Source organism: Caenorhabditis briggsae (genome assembly GCF_000004555.2).
Source record: "Caenorhabditis briggsae complete genome, chrV, whole genome shotgun sequence".
Taxonomy (NCBI): Eukaryota; Metazoa; Nematoda; class Chromadorea; order Rhabditida; family Rhabditidae; genus Caenorhabditis; species Caenorhabditis briggsae.
The window spans coordinates 6,543,484-6,564,507 of NC_013488.2; the positions used below are offsets into that span (position 1 = coordinate 6,543,484).

The 21,024-nt window shown below is 39.5% G+C and overlaps 7 protein-coding genes across 7 annotated transcripts; 5 read left to right on the top strand and 2 right to left on the bottom strand.

Moving 5' to 3' along the window:
• Positions 1–65: 65 nt before the first annotated feature.
• Positions 66–1,206, top strand: CBG06454 (the record flags this gene model as incomplete). The annotated part of the gene is made up of 5 exons (XM_002647343.1): positions 66–131; positions 173–215; positions 268–745; positions 1,012–1,075; positions 1,126–1,206. 5 exons carry the CDS (start codon positions 66–68, stop codon positions 1,204–1,206), a joined length of 732 nt encoding a protein of 243 aa, XP_002647389.1.
• A 965-nt stretch (positions 1,207–2,171) lies between these two features.
• On the bottom strand, positions 2,172–5,147 carry CBG06455 (the record flags this gene model as incomplete). Its single annotated transcript, XM_002647344.2, has 5 exons — positions 2,172–2,544; positions 2,598–3,148; positions 3,558–4,259; positions 4,399–4,801; positions 4,936–5,147. The coding sequence occupies 5 exons, from the start codon at positions 5,145–5,147 to the stop codon at positions 2,172–2,174; spliced, it is 2,241 nt and encodes a 746-aa protein (XP_002647390.2).
• Positions 5,148–9,771: 4,624 nt separating this feature from the next.
• CBG27355 lies at positions 9,772–10,866 on the top strand (the record flags this gene model as incomplete). Its single annotated transcript, XM_045237165.1, has 5 exons — positions 9,772–9,933; positions 9,981–10,397; positions 10,439–10,579; positions 10,626–10,679; positions 10,726–10,866. The coding sequence occupies 5 exons, from the start codon at positions 9,772–9,774 to the stop codon at positions 10,864–10,866; spliced, it is 915 nt and encodes a 304-aa protein (XP_045098552.1).
• Positions 10,867–11,530: 664 nt separating this feature from the next.
• CBG06457 lies at positions 11,531–11,701 on the top strand (the record flags this gene model as incomplete). The annotated part of the gene is made up of 1 exon (XM_002647345.1): positions 11,531–11,701. The coding sequence occupies one exon, from the start codon at positions 11,531–11,533 to the stop codon at positions 11,699–11,701; it is 171 nt and encodes a 56-aa protein (XP_002647391.1).
• A 1,518-nt stretch (positions 11,702–13,219) lies between these two features.
• Positions 13,220–16,159, top strand: CBG06459 (the record flags this gene model as incomplete). The annotated part of the gene is made up of 9 exons (XM_045237166.1): positions 13,220–13,307; positions 13,356–13,540; positions 13,885–14,113; positions 14,160–14,241; positions 14,288–14,567; positions 14,591–15,166; positions 15,216–15,353; positions 15,399–15,510; positions 16,050–16,159. The coding sequence occupies 9 exons, from the start codon at positions 13,220–13,222 to the stop codon at positions 16,157–16,159; spliced, it is 1,800 nt and encodes a 599-aa protein (XP_045093217.1).
• A 1,303-nt stretch (positions 16,160–17,462) lies between these two features.
• On the top strand, positions 17,463–19,347 carry CBG06460 (the record flags this gene model as incomplete). The annotated part of the gene is made up of 7 exons (XM_045237167.1): positions 17,463–17,574; positions 17,618–17,865; positions 17,912–18,000; positions 18,049–18,490; positions 18,534–18,640; positions 18,687–18,906; positions 19,066–19,347. 7 exons carry the CDS (start codon positions 17,463–17,465, stop codon positions 19,345–19,347), a joined length of 1,500 nt encoding a protein of 499 aa, XP_045093218.1.
• A 349-nt stretch (positions 19,348–19,696) lies between these two features.
• Positions 19,697–20,600, bottom strand: CBG06461 (the record flags this gene model as incomplete). Its single annotated transcript, XM_002647348.2, has 3 exons — positions 19,697–19,954; positions 19,998–20,064; positions 20,110–20,600. The coding sequence occupies 3 exons, from the start codon at positions 20,598–20,600 to the stop codon at positions 19,697–19,699; spliced, it is 816 nt and encodes a 271-aa protein (XP_002647394.2).
• Between the last annotated feature and the right edge of the window lie 424 nt (positions 20,601–21,024).

The window sequence follows — 21,024 nt, forward strand, 5'->3', positions numbered from 1 at the left end:
CGTCTCCTTGTTCCGCACACTCCCTTCTCTTAAAAATTTTTTGTTAATTTTTCAGTCAGAAAATAATGGAAGATCATCTTCCGGAAGAGCAGGATGTAGAAGTGGAAGACGAAGAGTATTTAATACCAATAGTAAGAAAATAGAAAGAAGCCAGACAATACTATTTTTTCAGGAATCGATTCAGTCAACATCTCAGCAGGATTCTGAAGTCAAAAGTGAATATTTAACATAGAATCATAATTTAAAAAATTTCAATTAATTTTTCAGCAAGCAGAAAGCGTCCCCACCCATCATCTCCAGAATCCGCATACTCTGTATTCAACCCAGACGCCTATGGAGAAGTGCTACCAGAAGACGTTCCGAGACCTGTCTGTGACTTTTGCTCATTGGCATTTTTAACATGGGCTTCCTACGAATATCACATCCTTCGCTATCATGTTATGTACCGCCCGTATCGATGCGCAGGCTGCAAGCATTTGGCATTTCATACCGAGGCTGAAGGCAGACATCATGCCACGTGTTATCATGATCCGGCGCCAAATGGGTTTCCGATCATGAAAATAACGGATTTCGAAAAAGAAAGCGAGTACATGGAGTGCATGATGAACGCGAAAACTACAGATACCGATGGAATTTCGTTTTCAAGAGAACGCCTGAACGAGGGGCTGAAAATGATCGAAAAGGTGCAATTAGTCAAGTTTCGAGCTCAACGAGCTCAACTTCCGAGATGTATTCGTCATGATGTGTAAGTTTCTTTTTGCATCTTTCCTTCGTTCATTTTCCACAGGGTTGGAGCTAATGTAGTATGCTGTTGCGCTCCAAATGAGAAGATGACGTGGTGAAGTTTAAAGCCCTTGAAAAATTAACTTTGAGGTTTAACAACAATTGCGAGAAGTTCAAATTTCTAACGACTCAAAACTTCGCGACTCTCTCAATAAAGCGCAACAGCATACCACATCAGTTCGAACCCTGTGAAACCTCTGAAAAATGAGAAAATTTTTCAATTTTCAGTGACCTGGTAAGCACTGCAACGGAACCAGAAACTATCGAAGAAGAACCCGGTCCGGAATTTGAGGTAATTGAAAAAAGAAGGCCTAAAAATGCAAAAATTTTTTTCTCTTCCAGCCAGAACCAGTGTTCTTCGAGGAGCATCAAAACGTGGAATTTCAAGAATACCGTCAAGCGGATGTTTTGGATGAATTATAGATCACAATTTCTTTCAATTTTTCGGTGTATTTATGATTTGATTTGAATTAAATTCAAGATTTCTTCCGGATCTTTTTTTAAAAATAATTTTTTTTTCGTATTTTCTCGTTGGAATTCAGACTAGAGGTGTTCATAATGGCCATTTCGGAATTTTTCGGGATGTGGAAAATTCCGATTTTGTAATTTTTGGAATTTCTGAATTTTGCAATTTTGAAAAATTCGGAATGTTTAGCATTCAGACTTTGAAGTAGAAATTTGATTTTACCATCACAAAAACGCCAATAATTGATAAAAAATTGACAAAAAGATTTCGAAAACAAGAAATGATTTTTTAAAAAAGTAATTCAGCTCGATACCTGCGAGCAAAATTTTTATTGTGCTGATAAAACACAAAACCTTAAACTCGGCAGTTCAATTTGAAGCTTTCGCGTCGAGACTAGTGTGCTGTGTCGATTGTTGACAATCGACAAAAATCGACGAAAATCGGTGTCGATTTCGTCGACTCGATCAAAGTCGTCATTCAAAAATTCGACAGAAAATCGACTTTTCGAAACTCGATGAAAGTGAAAACCGACAAAAGTCGATTTTTGTCGATTTTGAATCGACTCAAAATCGACAAGAATCGACAAAAAATCGACAACGAGAAGTTCTATTTTCATCGACAAATAGCCTTTTCGAATTGTTGAATGTCGACTGTGTCGATTTTCAAAGTCGACAAAAATCATCGATTTTCGAGTCGACTCGGCACTCTAGTCGAGACCAACACTAATTTTACTGTAGTATTACGGTGATTCGCGTTTGAGCGCATTCACACGAAGTTAGACAAAAAACATTGTTTTGATGTATTACGAGTCGATTTGAATACAAAGATTACAGTTTATTTTTCAAAAATTGAGAAAAATACAATTTGTACAAACATAACAAGAAATACAACCCATTCTTTGATTCTTAATCCGGTTTCATTTTTACACCCTCGTCGCTTCCTCGACAACCTCTCGAATCTCTCTCAAACTCTCCAGAATATGCTTCAAGAATCGATCGGCATCCGTGTTCTCCATCGAATTCCACGTTGTCACATGGAAGCTCATTCGGTCGCCAGTGGTTCCGATAGTGTAGCAAACACCATAATTGGATCCATCAGGGCAAGCGAATCCTCCAGCAGGCCAGAATAGTGAGGGCTCTTTATTCAGCGCTTTTGCATACTCGACCATCTGATGTTGTGGGGTTTGGCTAGTGGACAGTGACCAGTTTCGCTTGAAGACGTTGTCAAGGAATGGAACTTTGATTTCCAAGTAGCGCGCGACGACGTAAAGAGCGAAGAGGTGACGGTCGACTCCTCTGAAAAATTCAAAATTTGCGAATTTGAAAAAGACTCTGTTTTAAAAACTCACTTTCCAGCCATAGCAGTTCTATAATAATCCTGATGATGATCACATGCTTCCTTCAACTTCTCCAATTTCTTCTTCGAGTCTACATCCTTTTTCAACATTGTCCTCACAAAGTCACAAGACCAAATCGAACATGATCTTACTGTTTCAGTCCTTCCCTCCTTGAATAACCGCATGACAGCTGGCTCATAAGTCTGTTCGAATTTCCCTTGATCCTTAAAATATGCCATTTGTAGAGCCATCTGAATATAGGCATCTGGAGACACACGAGCCTTCTTCATGAAATCCTTTCCGTATTCTGTGAACACCACGTTCGCATTGCTAAAGTCTTCTGCCACGTGTTTCGATGTCTTGTAGGCCTCGTCGATGGCGTCCAATGTCTCCTGATCCATATCCCAGCAAAGTCTTTCGGGATGTGGCACGTGTTCAATGGATCCAACACAGTGTCCATCTGGTCCATAGGGGTGTTCAAATTCTTCGTGGTACTTGATGTATTCACGGACTTGGACATAGATCATTGCATCGCATGGTGAGTGCTCGGCGTTCGAAGAGAACTGAAAAACAAGGAAATCATTTTTTGGGATGATTTAGGAATAGTTAGGTAGTTAGAATTGGCATATTTTCTTATAGATACCCAAGAGATGTGCCGCGTAAAAGTGAGCTAAACTCTTATCCTATTTGCTCTTAAACGCGTACTTTAAACTCAATTATCTTAGTACCTGTAAGAGATATCAAAAATTTTTCTTCTGATAAATTGTTTGTCATAGTATCACCAATATTTTACTAGTTGACAAATTTTTGATATCCCTAATAGGTACCGAGATAAATTGGCTCAAAGTTAAAAGTTTGCCTGAGCTTCTATTAGAGTTCATGTTCAGCTTCCGCGTGGCATAACTTGGCTAAATGGATGTATAAAAACATCTCCTAGATGAATGAAGCTACAGACACAGTAATCCCACTCACCCTTCCATTTTTACTGAAAATGTAGACGCTTGGCTTATCACACCACAACATGTATCCATCACCATGAAGCGCTCTAGCGTACTCTCTTCCATATTTCTTCGAATCATTCTCATCGAAGAATCTCTCCTCCTCATCCAAAAACACAATTTCCAACGAGTTCTCAATAAAAGTCAACGATTCCTGATTGACTCCGCCCTTGAAGAATTTCTCGTTTCTGATCCTTGCCCATAGATCTCTCGGTCCAATAGTCATCGCTGACAAGTACTTTTCTCCAGATTGAGATTTGTGATCCTTTGAATCGAGAATCATCTGGAAACTCTTCTCCAATTCCGAAGCCTTGATCATTCGTTTGCCATGGAAGATGTCGATTTTGTACCAGCATCCTTTGTGGTAAACAGCAATGTGCTTAGCATCCGGGAGTCTAATCATTTTGTCGCTGGTCTCGCTTGGAATCCGAAGAGTACGGTAGTACTCAGCGTATTGTTGAGCGCACAATGGAATTCCTCCTAGAGACACTGGCTTCATTTTTTCTGATTTGAAGATGTCATTACAGAAATGCTGACGGTTGAGAGTGACATAGGCAGCACGGGCGGCTTGGTTAGAAGTGGTCTTTTGGTAGATGACGTCAGCGCATCCGACGTTGGTACGGATAAGAGAGTCACGATAACGCATGTAGACAACTTCCTTCCACCAATCGGAGAGCTGGAAATCAAGGATTTTCCAAACTCACAAATTGGGAACATGGAAAAAATTTAGTTCTCTATTTTTGTTTAGTGTTTTCTGATATTTTCAAAATAATCTTTAAAGTTTAACATTGTTTTTCTGGCCCATATAAACTTACATAATTCTTCGAGACTGCCCATTTCATCCAAAGCTTATTCTGAAGTCCTGAAGCTACAGTACTCTTGAATTCTTCCGCTTGTTCAGCCATCTCCTCGTACTCCTTCTCCGACAGAATCGGTTTCATAGTCACCAAATATTTGGCAACTGTATCCTCAACTTTTGGTGGCAGCAGCCATGGAAGGATCCCTTGATAGGCGAAGAACGTGGCTCTCTTCGAAATGAATCCGAGGGTGACCATGAAAATTTTTGTAGCCAAGCTTGGCTCCTTGCCAATTTCCTCGAATAACCAGCCGTTGTAGTAGAGCATCAGAGTCAATGAGCAACGAATTACTGTAGTTATGGCAAGTGCAGTGATGGTGCCGAGGAGAAGAGAAAGGAAGGTTTGGGCGAGGAGCGATTTTCTGGAAATTGAAAATTTTTGTTAATTTATATTGAGAATGTGTAATTTCCAAGCTTAAAACCTATACACGATATCTTTAAGATCTTAAAATTCAACCAATGCATTATCTATCTGTGTGTCTGTATGTCCACTTACCCAATTACTGCAAATGCGAAATTCTCAATCATCTTTGGTGTCAGATTCATGAAGTTCAATTCCAAAGCATCCAGTACCGTCCACAGTGTCAAGAAGAACAAAATCTCTTTAGTGAGCACTGGGAAAAGTGCGTATTCCAATTGTTTAGCATAGTATCTCGCATTCTGACGGATTAGTCTGTCCAGTGGCACTGGACGTGTAGTTTTTGCCATCTGAAAAATCTCAATTTTGGCAACTTTTTTTGCTTCCACTGATTAGATTAAAAAGATCAGTTTCACTTTCATGGCACGCATGGCAAAAATGATAAAGATGATAAGACCGGACACACAATTTTTATCAGTTGCACTTGAATATAGTTTAGTGGACCTCTTATTTTGGGTTGTACGGTATTCACTACCGACAAACAAAAATGAACTAAACAAGCATTAAATAAGTCAATCTTTACTCGGGGAGGGAAGTTTACAAAATACCGTAAAACCTGTAATAGAGGGGCCATATGACTGTCAATTTTGAGCAAATTTATCTCGCTCCCTGTGCGAGATATCAAAAAGTACTCAACTAGCAAATTTTTATCATAATATCAGAAATACTTTATCAGTTGACAGAATTCCTATATCTTTCATAGGAACCGAGATAATTGACCCCGAAGTGTACGTATAAGGCCGGCTTCTGATACAGTTGCTGGAATAAAAAAGGAAATATTACATTTTTTATTGAATCTTTAAAAATTTTGTCCAAAAGATATACAATCACTAAAGGAGTACTTAATTATTTCCTTCAGATGGACTTTCAGTAAAATGCAGAAAAACATAGTATTTTTCTAGGGTAATGTCTTCTACAGTAATCCATACAGGAAAACCAACAAAAATAGGAGGGAAAAGTAGGTCAACCTAAAAAACTGTCCCACATCCCCATACGGGACTTCAAGTGAGAATTCTTCTCCTCGCCTTCTTCCACCCTCAGTCGTATTAGTGCGATCGGAACCCAGACCACGCCCCCTCGGGGTCGAAGTCCACTTGTTAGACATGCCAGAGTCCTCTCCCGAGGGGATAGAGACGTAGAGGAAGATCTAGAGAGCATGGGGAGATAGAGAGACGCAGAGAAAAAAGAGGGCCGGCTTTCGAAAATTATAGTGGGGAAGAGTTGTTGTTGTTTCTTGGGGAAAACAAAGATTCCAGCAAGAGACATGAAAAAAACGGCTGAAAAAATGTCTCGGCGCAGTTTTAGCTTCCTGAAAAAGGAGACATGAAAAATAGCTGAAAAAACAAGAGTGGTTTTTTTGGGACGGCTCTTTTTCTAGGTCCTCCAGGAATCAGCTGGCATATTTATATACTAAAAAGTTTGAAGCAGATTTTTGGTTTTTGAAAGTTTGAAAAATTTTGATTAAACCGAAAGGGGGGGGGGGGGTTCAAATATTGTATGGAATCGGCAAAAGACTGCCTGCAAGGGTTGCTGGAGATTGCTCAGAAAATGCAGGCAACTTTCGAATTCGTAAAAAAACTCTTAGATTCGAAACATACCTTTAAGGCATATAATTCGGAGGGTACAACTATTCGGGGGCACAAGGGGGTACAAAGTGATTTAGGGGTACAAAATTTCCAAGCATTTTTTACCCCTAAATTGCTCTGTACCCAAATGACTCCAAAAATTTTTGTACCCTCCGTAATATGTGTCGACTTTTAGGATCTTAATTAGGAACCAAGATAACCGAAACGGCGGGATAAACCGGAGTAGCTTAGGTTGCTTTACCGTTGATTATCTCGGTTCTCATAAGACATATTAAAAAGTTGTCAACTAAAAAATGTCATTATTCACAATATTCCACACATATTTGTTGTTGATAACTTTCCGATGCCTCTTCCTGGAATAGAATTATGTAACGTCAAAGCAAACTTAGGAAGAAGGCACTGGTTGGTTGGCAACAAGGATGTCGGTAACAGGGCCGCAGACGGTCGCGGCTAGCTCTGTAGGTAGATTGCCGTGGACCGTCCGTTTGTTCGGATAGTTAGAAAGCTGTAAAAATTAGCTAATCAGAAACTTCTAGGCCGCCGAATCTTATCCATCCGAGAAGAACCGTAAGGCTGCCATGTTTCCAACAGCCTTGGGAACTAAAATGATAGGAGCCGACTCTTTTCGAATAAACTTGTGCATTCCTTTTTGCTCCACTATTTCTACAAGATACCATAACCCATATCGACGTCATTGTGCTTTTCTTAACCACCACGTGCTTCCCAAAAAGGTAAGCAACAAGATTCCTGACCAATCAACACATTTTTACTGTCTCTTGTGATTTACAACAAACAAATTTTCACTTTCCACATAAAATGTCTACTGATAAATTTCGTTTGATTCACTTTTGAATTCTATGCAAAAGTCGAAAGGTCGCTGCCCAAAGTGTCCACCTTTGCCCCGCCGACCGCTTTGCTGATTGGTGTTATTTTTAAATTTTTCCTATTTTGACCAATTTTCAGCAGTCTTGTTGGTTGGAAATCAAAAATATGTATTGTCAACAATAAACATGATCCTTGAATCGGTGAGAAGAATCGAAGAGATCTGGAGATGACGTATTTATGACATAAGAGTGTCTTAGGAAGATGTTAGAAGGAGACTCCGCCCCCAGAGTCCAAAGGGCGATCGGAAAACAGGCTTGAGGAGAGGGGAAGATGAACACAGAAGAAGAAGGTTGGGGTGGGGGTGCACTATTTCAAAGGGAAAATGAGCAGATGGTGAGATGAATGCCTAAGGTGACAAAGGGTCGAAGGTCGCATTTTGGGATTCTGCCATTTCTGTTCAAATCTTCCAAAGAAAAACAGTTTACTAGTTGACAGTAATTTGTTCAGACTGTCCTGAAACGGACTATAGAATACAAAATTAGTATATAGTTTTTAGGGTTGACAACTTCAGAATTTATCCGGCAGAATTAAGCCGCGTGTAGTTGCTGCGTAGCACAGGAGTACTGGGGTACAGGAATACGATACTGGTCAATAAGAATCACAAAAACATGTTTTTCAGTTATAGATTTCCACAAAAAGAATATCGGGATTTCTTTTGAAATTCCAGAATGGCCCGACTAGTTAAGCTCTTTTTCAGATAAAATATCAATGCTTAAAACTCGGTTTTTCTAAAAAACGCTTTATTTTTGCAGTTGAAAAAAAAACCATCCAGAATACATGAGTCACTTCGAATATGCATCGAGCTGTAGTATCTGCTCTGGATGGACCTTATAAAAAGACTGGTAATTTTATGTATATTTACAGAACCTACAGTACCCCATTACTATTTCCAAGTTGACCTTTCGAACCTGCACTTCCTCTTATCTATCTTCTTTTACACTTTTTTCCCAAGTTCTCATCTGAACTTCTAGCGACACGCTCTTCTCTAATTTCATCCGATCAACTAGACTACTATTCCTTCTTTTTCCTCCAACGGATTCTCTCAGTCTCTTCCACCTATGCACTCTTTCGCGAGTCTCTCAGAAAGCGACCTTCGCCCTTTGGGGGCGTGGTCTGTCGATTCCTTGTCCCTCCTCGCGGGGTGTCTAAAATGTGTGTATCTCTCGACCAACAAACAGACAGAAAGAAAGTGAAAGAGAGGGACGGAGACCCCACGTGTGTGGTCGCAATGACTGTCATCAAAAGACAACAGCGAGTAGGGAGGTGCACTTGTCACTAAAAATTGTTGCAGAAAGAGAGAGGGAAGTGAGCAAGCTAGAGACAGGTTCTACCACGTGGAGCTTTGGGGAAATTGCTCGTTATCTGAAATCCAGGGAACTCGTTCTAAATCTAATTAGTTTAATTAGTCAGCGACAATTAAACGATTCACGAATCTATCTAGGAAAACCACATCTAATAAGATCTGGATTTCAATGCCGGCTTTATCATCCAGGAACAATACAGTATTCGGTCCCTCGGTGTTGAAAATCAAAAATGTCAATTCTAGGAATTTTCTATAAATGTAGGCTTGAAAATAATGAATTAAATGGTTCTGAAGGAAATGTTTTTTATGGCTGAAAATGGGCTGTTCGGTGATAGTAACAAAAAACCTCGTCTAATTTCGTTCAGGACTAATAATTTTTGGTCCCTCAAAAATTTAAGATTTAAAAAAAATTAGATAATAATTTACAGGATGAAATATATTTGCTTAATCATATTAGCAAAAAACCTTATCAAATTTCGTTTAGTTACATTAATGTTCGGTCCTTCAAAGTTCAAGACCAATAATGTCATTTTTTGGATTTTCCGATTAATGGAGGTTTGGTACATCTGGATAAAATTACCTTGTAAGGTTGGGATTTGACTTTTCTGGATGAAAATGATATGCTCAAATTCCGCCCAGTGACAATAGTTTTTGGTTCCTCGAAGTTTCGGACCTGGAATTTCCACTTTAGGGTTTTCCTTTTCTATTTCAAGTATATCCTGTCCATCAGAATCCACACCCTTCACCAGGCGGTTTTATCCCATTCCAAGAAGTACTTTTCTGATGTAGTGCCATTCGGTTTTGAAATTCTTGTGATTTCCCGAAAAACATCCTTGATTAAATAGTACATAAAGTATAGAGACATCTTCATTTCGTTGGAAACGAGCATCAAATGAGATCGCTCGTGGTACCAGCTTTCACCAACGATACTAGAGTTCTGCCTTATGCTAGTGTGCTCCTCCTATGCTTTATTCTTCTCCTTGTTTTCACGACCAAATTATAAAGAAAAATTCTGCCTTCTCGAGAGAGTGTTTGAAATTGAGAAGTGTCCGAGAAAGAGTTACCTAGGTTACCGCTCCGCTCCTTGCCATCTCCTTCGTCTTCATTTCATTCTTCATTTTGGCTTCTGTTAGCTTCAAAATGTGTGCGAACGTTTCGTTCATCGCCAGGGTCCCGGAACCACCTAGAGATGGGGACGTTGACTTCTTCAATGAATGGATCCTCTGCGGCCTGTTGCTATTCAGCACTGTATTCCTAATCCACGAGGGGCTGTCGCTTGTACCTCAGTTTCGGAAAGCAAAGGTTGGTTTGTATCTTCTGCGCCAGGTTTCTAAATTTTGAAGTTTTAGCATCGCTCGTTCGCAAGACGTTCTCTCATGACAAGGATTTACCTTCTCACCGAGATGTTTCTGAATTTGTTCCAAGCAATGTACTGTCTCTACAAGCTCTCTACTTACCAGGACGACTACATTCTGACTCTCACTTTCCAAGTGTTCGCTAGTTTCACATTTATTCTGACGGAATATTTCTCATCTGTGCTTACAACCAGCATGGTTGTGATCGCAATATTAATCCAGATAGCTCCTGGAAAACGCAACAAAAAGGCTGTTAGGCAACGTATACTCACCGTTTTCCAAATCGTCTCTTGTATCGTACTTCTCAAGGAGGCTTCCGTCTTTTCTTTCCTCTTCATGCATCTCGGTTATCCATCATTGCCAACGCTCATACTCCATTATCACGCTGTTCAACTGCTTCCATATTATATGGTGAGCGACTTTTACAACATTCTTAGACGGCAATGGTTCAGGCCTTCCATGGAGCAGCCTTACCACTTCTTGGGGTGGCTGTTTTTGTCAAGTACTTGCCCGAGAAGGTATCATGGAGCAAACTGAAGACTTCCGAGAAAAAGATTATCACTCAAGTTCAGATCCTCGCTGCTGTCAAACTGGTAATTACTCAAGACATTTTTCTGAAATAATTACAAGACATTCCAGGCAATCATGATCAACATCGTCACGTTCACTTATTACGGAGCTAGTGATGAAGCTGTAAGTTAGCGGATTTAAGCTTCTGGAATTCACTGAAACATTTTAGATGATGTCTAGTATTGTGGTCACTGACATCTTCCTCCTTCCATGCACGATTCGGTGCCTGGAAATTCACACTCAGATTCGGAAAGCTTTCAAGGTCAAGGCCACAGTTTCAGATGTTCCGGAGATGAAGTCGCTGGCCTAATTGAATTCATCTATTCATTTTTTCTTGTATTTTCGATAAAGTATTTATTTTCCTAGATTGTGATCTTGGGATCTTTTTGAGAAATTTTCTCATTTCTAGCCCTCGTGCGATAAATTTAATTGAGGCTGAAAGTACAAATCATATGAAAAAAAAGAAAGAAAAAACTTTAAAACTACAAGACACACAGTAATTGCTCTAAAAGAAGACCACCGATGTATATGTGCACTTTGAGCTCAATTATCTCGGCTCCTTCAAAAGAAATCAAAAACTTTCAACTGATAAATTGTTTATCAAAATATCATCAGTGTTTTATTAGTTGACAGGTTTTTAATATCTCTCAAAGGAACCGAGATAATTGAGCTCAAAGGTGCCGAAGACATCCACAGAACATTCCAAAGATCCAGATAAGTCTCTTCCTAGTCTCAATTTGGGGAGCTTCGATACATTGATTCTCTCTCCATCATAAACGGTTTCTGATCACCATAATACAGTTTATCAAGAAACCCATGAAAAAAACAAAAGAAACTCCCACATTGCAATGCATTATGGTAATTTTTATTTGTTTTCAGTCTTCTCTCCCCCTTCCAGAAACTTATATAAACCGTTCGAAGTTTCCCAAAAATCATCGGAAATTTCGACTTTTCCAATCTTCTCTCAACCAACTATGAATATTCTTGGCCTTCTCCTTCTCGTCCTTCTTGCCATCGCTGCTCCAATCGCCGAGGCTGGAAGACGCTTCCAATCGAGCAAACAGTGCGACTACCAATCCGTCTGCTACAATGGATACTGCTACACCATTGATGAGATGTTCGAGAAATTCGACATGAAGAAATAAGATCCATTCTTCCAATTGATTGTGTTTTTTTGAATAAAATGAGCGTTCCCAATTACTGTTTTTTGTTGTCTTGGCTGCAGCCACCTCATCTAAAAAAAGCTCCAAAAAAGTCAATATAAGTAGTAGTTGGTACTAATCCGCACGAGAAAAGGGCTCACCATAGTACGAGATAAATTTCATCAGTTGAACATTTTTTTGACATCTCCTTTAAAAATACAAAGAACGCTTAGAAAACAATTTATCATTTATTTAAATCTAGTTTCAAACAAGAATGATAAGGTCAATTGGTCCAGGCCTTTGGTCCAGGCCTTTGGCCCAGCCCGTTGGCCCAGCCCGTTGGTCCAGGCCTTTGGCCCAGGCCTTTGGCCCAGGCCTTTGGCCCAGGCTTTTGGCCCAGGCCTTTGGCCCAGGCTTTTGGCCCAGGCCTTTGGCCCAGGCTTTTGGCCCAGGCCTTTGGCCCAGGCCTTTGGCCCAGGCCTTTGGCCCAGGCCTTTGGCCCCTGTCTTTGGCCCAGGCCTTTGTCCAAGGCCATTGGCCCAGGCCTTTGGCCCAGGCCTTTGGCCCAGGCCTTTGGCCCAGGCCTTTGGCCCAGGCCTTTGGCCCAGGCCTTTGGCCCAGGCCTTTGGCCCAGGCCTTTGGCCCAGGCCCTTGGCCCAGGCCCTTGGCCCAGGCTCTTGGCCCAGGCCCTTGGCCCAGGCCCTTGGCCCAGGCCCTTGGCCCAGGCCTTTGGCCCAAGCTCCAGCCGGAGCTCCTTCTCGGGTCCCTTATCTGGAGCCCCGAGAAGACGAGAACTGATTCTTCTCTTCACTTTTCTCTTCCTTTATAGCCTTCTCCTCAGGTCAATGGGCCATCAAGGGTCATTGGGTTACTATAAAAATGCACGTAGCTTTTTTGGTTTTATAATTGAAAACTTTTTTTTTGAAACGTTGATTTCTTGAATTCGAAAATATTATTTTTTCATCACGTTTAAATAATACTTGAATTTGTAATTTTCAAATCTGTGAACCCCATGAAAGGATTGTCCCGTTTGACCCTAATTATTTCGTTTCCGGAAAAAAATTGACACCAATCACCACTATCGGTTTGATCCAAATTTGATCTTATCCAAAAAAAAATATTTTCTTACAACCGTATTCCTGTACTCGATGACTAACACCTGTTTCTATTTTCACACATTTACAACTTCCGTTTGAATTGCCCGAATCCCATATGTCACACATAAAATATAAAAATGTTTATCAATTCTTCTTACGTGTCTGTGTGTGTGTCTGTCTATTGACAAAAACCCCCTATTCTAACCTATCAATCTTTTTTTGGGGGTGAGAAGAAAATAGAAAAAGACGTCGGGGTTGAAGAAACAGAACCAAAATCAAAATCAACCGAATTTCTCTAATTCTCTTCTCTCTCTCTCTTAATTGACCACTACCTGTCAAAAATAAGAGAAACAAAACTTTTCACTTCCTAATCACTTCTCCTATTTTTTTGTTATTTTTCTGCCTTCTGTATTCTGAAAACAATATGCGGATACTGTTTCTGCTAGTTATTTGTTTAGTTGCAACTTGCTATGCTGGATTTTTTAGCTCTTTAGTGTCCAGGTTCACAGGTGGTGAGTTTTTTTGAATTGTGCAAGTTTTGAGTATTTGCTTTGTTTCAGGTGGAAGTTCATCACCTTCTAGTTCCAGCTCAAGTTCGGCTTCAAACCAAAGAAAATCTTCAGTGTCAGATGAGAAAGCTAGAGTGGGTTTTTTGAAGTTCAGATTCAAAAATATATCAAAATCATTCTGGAAGGTTTCGTCCAATAACTTGGGAATTACCGTAACGGAAGGACATCCACCACTTGCGACTTTCAGCTCAATTATCTCATTTTCTATAGAATATATTCAAAATATGTCATTTGACAATATGTTGGCAATTTTACGAAAAATATTTTGCCAGTTGACAAATTTTTGATATCTCCTACAGGAGCCGAGATAATTGAGCTCAAAGTGCATATAGGGTAAGCGTCTATTAGAGCATTTACGGTATTCTTCGAACCAACACCTCTAGCAGTGATCGAAACACAAATTTGATTCACCACTATCAAATCTCTTCAAATCATAGATCATTTCCAAAAGATAACAAGCCGACACAACATCACCAACACTTCCTTTTCCTTTCCCATTGACATCATCTCTCTTCTTCAGAGTTACCTTCAAACTTTCGGATATGTCCCGCCATCAAACTCACTTCAATCCAGAAATGGAATGGCTGGAGACATTCAGAGTGCTGAGCAAGTATTCAAAACAGCGATTCGAAAGTTCCAAGAGTTTGCTGGTCTAGCTAAAACTGGAATTTTGGATGCAGCGACTAAAGCGAAAATGACATTATCGAGATGCGGAGTCACAGATGCACCATTGGCATTGACTTCTGGATGTAAGTATATTTTTCCTTCCTGTCAGCAACAATAATTTTTTTGCAGCTAGCCAATTTAAATGGCCCAAAAACCGTCTGACATATTCAATTGAAAGTTGGTCTTCTGATTTACCAAAGGAAGATGTTAGGTGAGTCATTTTAATCATCTGAATATCTTCATTTCGATTTTTCTAGACGCGCTATTGCCGAAGCCTATGGTCTCTGGTCCAAAGTGACTCCTCTCGAGTTTTCCGAAGTTCCTGCCGGCAGCACTTCTGATATTAAAATCCGATTTGGCGTTCGTAACCACAACGATCCTTGGCCATTCGACGGCGAAGGCGGAGTCCTTGCGCACGCCACCATGCCAGAATCTGGAATGTTCCACTTCGACGACGATGAGAACTGGACGTACAAAGATGCTAGAAAAATTCATAGCAATCAAGCAACGGACCTGCTGGCCGTAGCTATTCACGAGGTGGACACACATTGGGATTGGAGCACTCCAGGGATGAGAATGCAATTATGGCTCCGTTTTACCAAAAAACAACCGATTCGAATGGAAATTATGTGTATCCGAACTTGAAGTCTGATGATATTTCAGCCATCCAAGCGATCTATGGAGCTGGAAGTGGAAGATCTTCAGGTGGATCTGATTTTGGAGGAAGCAGTGGAGGAACGAGAACTACTCAACGACCAACAACGACTACAAGAAGTTGGTTTGGCAGATTCTTCGGAGACGATGATGATGACGTTAGAACCCGTACAACTACGAGAAGGACAACTCTGTGGCCAACAACCCAGTCACCATTCTCCGGAGATGATTGGGGATCCGGGTCTTCTGGAGGACGTGGAGGTTCAAGCAGTGGAGGCAGATGTCCATCTTCCATTGACGCTTACACACCAAGCTCATCATTCTCATATGCGTTCTCTGGATCTCAAGTATACACAATCAGTGGGACCAAAGTGACCAAAGTTTCTGCAATTCACGATTTGTTCCCATCTGCACCAACTCCAGTGAATGCAGCGTTGTGGAATCCGATCTCTGGATCTATGTTGCTTTTCAGTAGTAACAGAGTGAGAGGCGTCTTTAAATTTTGTAATACAATAATCTTCGCATTTTCAGGTGTACAGCTACTATTTCTCAAATATTCGCCAAATTTTCCAAATGGATAGTGGCTTCCCCAAAACGCTTCCCTCCGATCTTGGTTTTTCAGTGTCTGGAGCTCTTCGTTGGATTAATGGACATCAAATTTTGATGAGCGTAAGTCGCTTATACACAAATTTCAAATTCTATAGATTTTTTCAGAGTGGTGACGAATTCGCGGTCTACGATGAGTTCTGGAATCAGGTCACTTTGAAAAACAGAATATCCTCTTATTTCCCAAACTTGCCACGTGGTGTCAAAGGAGTCGAGTCTCGTAAGTACCGTTAAACCTGTGTTAGGTGGCCCCCTTTTCAAAAATGGGTCTATCTTGAAAAAAAAAGCTAGCGAAAAGTTGTCAACTGCAAAAATGATCAGCGTGGCATTTTACATAGGTTGACAAAAATACCAAAAAAATACAAACAGTCAGTAGTGAGAGACGCAGACAGTTAGAGTGTCTGTATGTCTATGCGCTGGCTCACGGTGTTTACGAAAACCGGTTTTATCTCAAAAACAAAATGAGCTAGAAAAAAGTTGTCAACTGAAAAAACGATCAACGTAAAATCTTACAAAAAATGAAATTATCTTTGAAAAAATTTCAAAAAACTTTGTTTTCGAAAAAATTTTCTTTGGGTGTTAAATAAGTAAATATAGAATGTATCTTGGAAAATAAGAGACTTTTTGAGAAAAGTATGGTGAAACAAAAAGGCCCTCTCATCCTGTAGAACGGCCTCCGAAGTGAGCTTGAAGGCATAAAAGGGTCTGCCTTTCTAATAGAGGTTTTCAAGTATATGTCCCAATATACACTTTTTACAGCTGCCGGAAGTGTCATCACCGCATTCACCTCAAACCAAGTTTTCGAGTACAACTCTCGAACAAAGTCCATTGGTCGACAATCCGGATTCTCCAGTTATATTGCTTGTTAATAGTTTTTACAAAAATTCAATTTGCCAAAAAAATTATGCTCAAAACCTACTAATAATAATGAATTTGTTTTTTTTTCTAATTGGTTTAAATCATATCCAAGAGGGGAGTCCAGAAAAATTCAAAACTCTACAATTCAAAATTTACAATTCAAAATTTACAATTCAAAATTTTTTCTTCTTTCGAAATAGTCGTTGGCGTTAAGTTGTTTATACATGGATTGTTAGTTCCGCAGTTGGTTTTTTTCCCAGATTCGGATTAGTAGAAAAGTAATTTTGGAGGAACGGGTCAAAAGATTAATCCAGAATTTAAAACTCTTTAAAAACCGGAAGAAGACCCTTTCATTTTCAAATGATGTGATAGTTAGTCATGAGTGCACTTGAAGCCTTCTAGCGTTCCGTTTTCAAGTCTAGAATTTTTTTTTTGAATTTTTAAATTACTCAATTTTTGTCAAGATTCGTGCGATATCCGGTAAATAAGATGAACAAAAACTTATTTTTTTAGATGATTTTGACCATTTTGACCATCTTCATCAGTCTGGAGAGTGGCTGTCAAGGCTCCGATCACTTTGAAAACTTTGGATATTGTGAAACAGACTTAGATTGATAGTCTTTCAGAAATCGGCAATTAGCTGAAAAAATTGAATTTTCAAAAATTCTGAGAATTCATAGTTTTCCATCTAGGTCTGTTTTACAACCTCCAAAATATTCACAATGATCGAAAACTTGACAGCCCAGCTCCAGGAGCTCCAGACTCCTGAAAATAGCCAAAGTGGCCAAAAGTCAACTGAACAATACGTTTTTCTACATATATCTACGTATATTTTACATATATTTTTTTCTACATATATTGACCGGTACTGTATCTGACTGATTCAGCACCACATGAAATTTTATTTGTTCCTTTTCCAAAGATGTTTGTTTTGTTTACAACCTATTTACACGACGATGTTTCATGCTCCTCCTCTCTTCCTCCTGTTCTAAACCTCAAGAAACGTAAATCTACATCAAAAATCTCATCCATCCGAACAAAGTTCAGCATTAAAAAACATAGAAACATGTCTAGGATGATTTATCTTTCTTCGTTTGGTTATTTTGAGCTAATGCAGAGTCTCATGGTTCCTAGGAGGGCGGACAAAAGGAGGACCAGGTTTTGACAAAGGGTTATTGGTTTTGCATAAACGGTGAATTTTATTGGTTCTCTTGTAAAGTACTAGTGTAAAGCAGAGGGAGAGATACATTTTGGTTTTATTGAAACTAGGAGGCTTTTCAATTCTGTAAATTCGTTTTTTTCAGCTATTTACTTATGCTTAGCAGAAACGTGGTCATATTTCTTGCACTTGTCTCCCTATTATTCTTTTTTCTAGTCTTTACAAAAAGTTTATGTAATATTCAGGATCAGTATGACTATGGCATGGGTAAGAAATAAATTAGAACTTTTCTAGAAAGCCTTTTTTTCAGCGCTTATTCAAATCCCATTCTTGCAAAACTCTCCAGAACGGGTTTCGGATGACACTAAACAAAAATCATTCCGATTTTTGAACATTACTTTTGATGACCCCATTCCGCCTGCTTTGCAACCACCACTAGGACCACCATCTGACCACAAAATTGAGAGATCTGGAGATGATGAAGTGATTGGAGGCGAATCCGCAATGTCATACTACCGAAAATTGATTGCTCAGACGGATGACTTGATGAGCAGAGTGGTACTGTGCAACTAATGTTCTGCTTTTTAAAGATCCGATTTATCAGACAAGTCACAACCAAAAAATGCAAATTCTATCTGCTTTCGCATATAAGGATCATTTCTCAGCAGTAATAGCGACACCGAAAAAAGTTGGGTGAGTTCAACGAATGTTTTCAAATAGATCAATATCTAAAGTTTTCAGAACTACTGTATTCTGTCGGTACCTTGACAATAATGATCGAGAGGTGGCTGAACCTGTTGAGTCCAAAGTGTATCCATCTTTTGTGGTTTACTGTAGCAGAAGGAAAAATGCGGAAAAATTGGGAATCACTTCGAATAAAACAGAACTACTGGGTGCAGACAACTCGGTGAATCTCATTCTTCGTAAATTCAAAAAATACCAACACCATGTATCCTTCTGCCTTGCTCCAACGTACGGCGCTGAGCCAAAATGGCTGCATATTTTGGAGCTTGTGGAACACTACAAGCTACAAGGAGTCCTCAAATTCTTCTTTTATATTCGAGAAATTAGTGAATATGATCGGAGAATAGTTAGAAGCTATGTGGATAGTGGAGAAATGGAAATCATAGAGATACCGGGCACCGTAAAAGATGTGATAGCGCAGCAGTTGATGGGTGTCGCTGTAAGTATCATTTTGGGAAATATCAAATATCTTTCAAATTAAGGATTGTCTATTGAGAAGTCGCACTTATTCCGAATGGTCCATATTTGCGGATCTAGATGAGAGATTGATAATGACGGATGACAGAGTTACAATCGACGGGTTTATGAGGTACAGTGCCACACAGATTCATGAAATCATTTCAAGCAATTTTTAGGACCATCACCGATAAAGATATCGGTTCTATAGCCTTCCCTCAACGCTGGATCATGAAACGAGAGCATATTCCATCGAAATTCGAAAACGACCTCCAAATAATTGAAAAATTGCCCACGCGTGCATGGCATGAAACGACGAGTGCCGCTTTGAAAGGGCATCCCGTTTGTCAGGAACAACAACAGAGCTGCTGGGCAAAGGATATTGTGCACAATGAAAAGGTATGGGCTGAAGGGCCCAAAATCTCTAGTTTGTCCATTCAAATTCTATGAGTTAGCTTTGTCTATCTTCTGTATGGGTCATTTTTTTGTGAGGTCCAAGACTACGAACATCTTCAAAAAATCCAATGAAACTGATACGAATTAAAGGACATTGTTCAGGTCATTCGAATGCTAGTACATGAAGTCGTCCAATTCTACCCAGGATTTCGAGAAGTGTTTCTGGACCCTTCTATTGGTTACATCAGGTTTATCCGGTCCCTTTTCATTTTCAAACTTCAAAATTTCAGACACTACCGAGATGTTCAAATGCAGTCATGGGAGCTGAATAACCGGAAACAATTGCAACTATTCGGTCCATTTTCTAATACGAGTTACCCAAATTCTCTAGGAAACAAATTGTTGAAAAATGTGCTTGAGAGATTACATCGGGTTTATGGTTAAATATCGGGTTCTTCGGATTCATTAGTTTTCAAAACAATAAGTATTTATAAAAATAACAATTACATCAGTGTCTGTCTAAAAATCCCGAAGAGACCAAAAATATACGTCTATATACTAAATAAGGTCTTATATGTTTTCAAAACACCACGGAGCTCGCTTGATGATTATGAGTTTTCGGAACACAGCAGCATCCTTGAAATTATCTCAATTTCGGTATTAATATATTCCGAATTCACCTTTTACAAGATTACGGTACTCTTTGACAATCCACATAAAACCAATACTCTCAATAGCTGGATAGAAGCTGAACAGAGTGACCACGGCACCGGATGGAATACTGATTTTGAAATTAAGCATTGGCAGCAACAATAATGGAAATGCGGGTAGCACAAATAATACTGTAGGTACCAAAGTTTGCAAGATGAGCGCTACGAAAAGTTGTTTTTGTAAGATTTGATTGGTGTAGGAAAGTAGTTTTATTTTTTTCGGACATAACCAGATACATTTGAATTCCACTGGAAACGATTATTACATACTGAGAAGTTAATAAAACACCATCGACAAGTATGCATAGGAGGCTGCCAGACCGCAAAGAATTATCTTTTCCCTGAAAACAGGTTAATTGAATTTTAGAAGAAAGAAAATATTACGTATGGTAACAGGATGAAGCGAGCAGTTTTGGAGATATTCAATCCATATATTGTGAATAGCTCTTCTCTGAAAACCTCTAACTTTAAATGATCTTCCACTTTTTATTCCAACCTCATATAGTCATCCGTATATTCATCTGGTGTGGCCAGCAAGCCGTAAACAGTACTGAAATTTGCACCTGATATTACTGGGTACAGTAACCATCCCAGTACACCAATCCCTTCGAATTTCTTAACATGTTTTGACTGAAGAAGTGCTAGATATCGGAACACGAACTGAACAGCTAGAAAAGCCAGCATAGCATTGTAAAACCCAACGAAGAGAGCTAATAAAAACCAAAGCAGCGACTCATATCCTACGAGCCAGTTATTCAAGCTGAAAGTGAAAAGCGCTCGGTTGTAACTATGAGCAAATGGTCGGGCGATGATTTCAATCAGGACTAGGATGATTCCAAAAAGAGCATACAAAATTATCATTTTCTTATAAGTCCTTGTGACGAATTTGACTTTCAACATCGTGAAATAGATTAGCAAAATGTTGGAGACAATGGTCAGGAGGAATCCGAAACTGGACAAGTTTTCACAAACTTGGAAGAAAGGCATCATTATAATTTGGGAGAGCAGATATTATTGGTAGTTAGTATCATCTAGACAAACATTTGAAGCTAGAAGTGAGAGAACTGAGTCTATATTTCCCTAGATAAATCCATTACAAGAAACATATCATTTTAAAGGAACATCTCGAAAAAACAATACATAGTGTACTCGCAAATGCACTGGAATTCCTTACGACGTGCGAGTCATTGAATCAGTACGAAATTAGGCGAAGGTCATTGTTTCTTCCGGGAAAACGGAAGTGACAAAGAAATGTTAGAAATCCCTCTCCGTGCGATCCAGAGTTGCCAGGAAGTGAAATTGTAGAATTCGGAAGTCGGAAGTAAGCTTTATATTTTTCGGAATTCAAAAGTCGTTAGTCGGAAAAATGTTGATTTTGCTGATCGAAAACCAACAAATTTCGGTTAAAAAA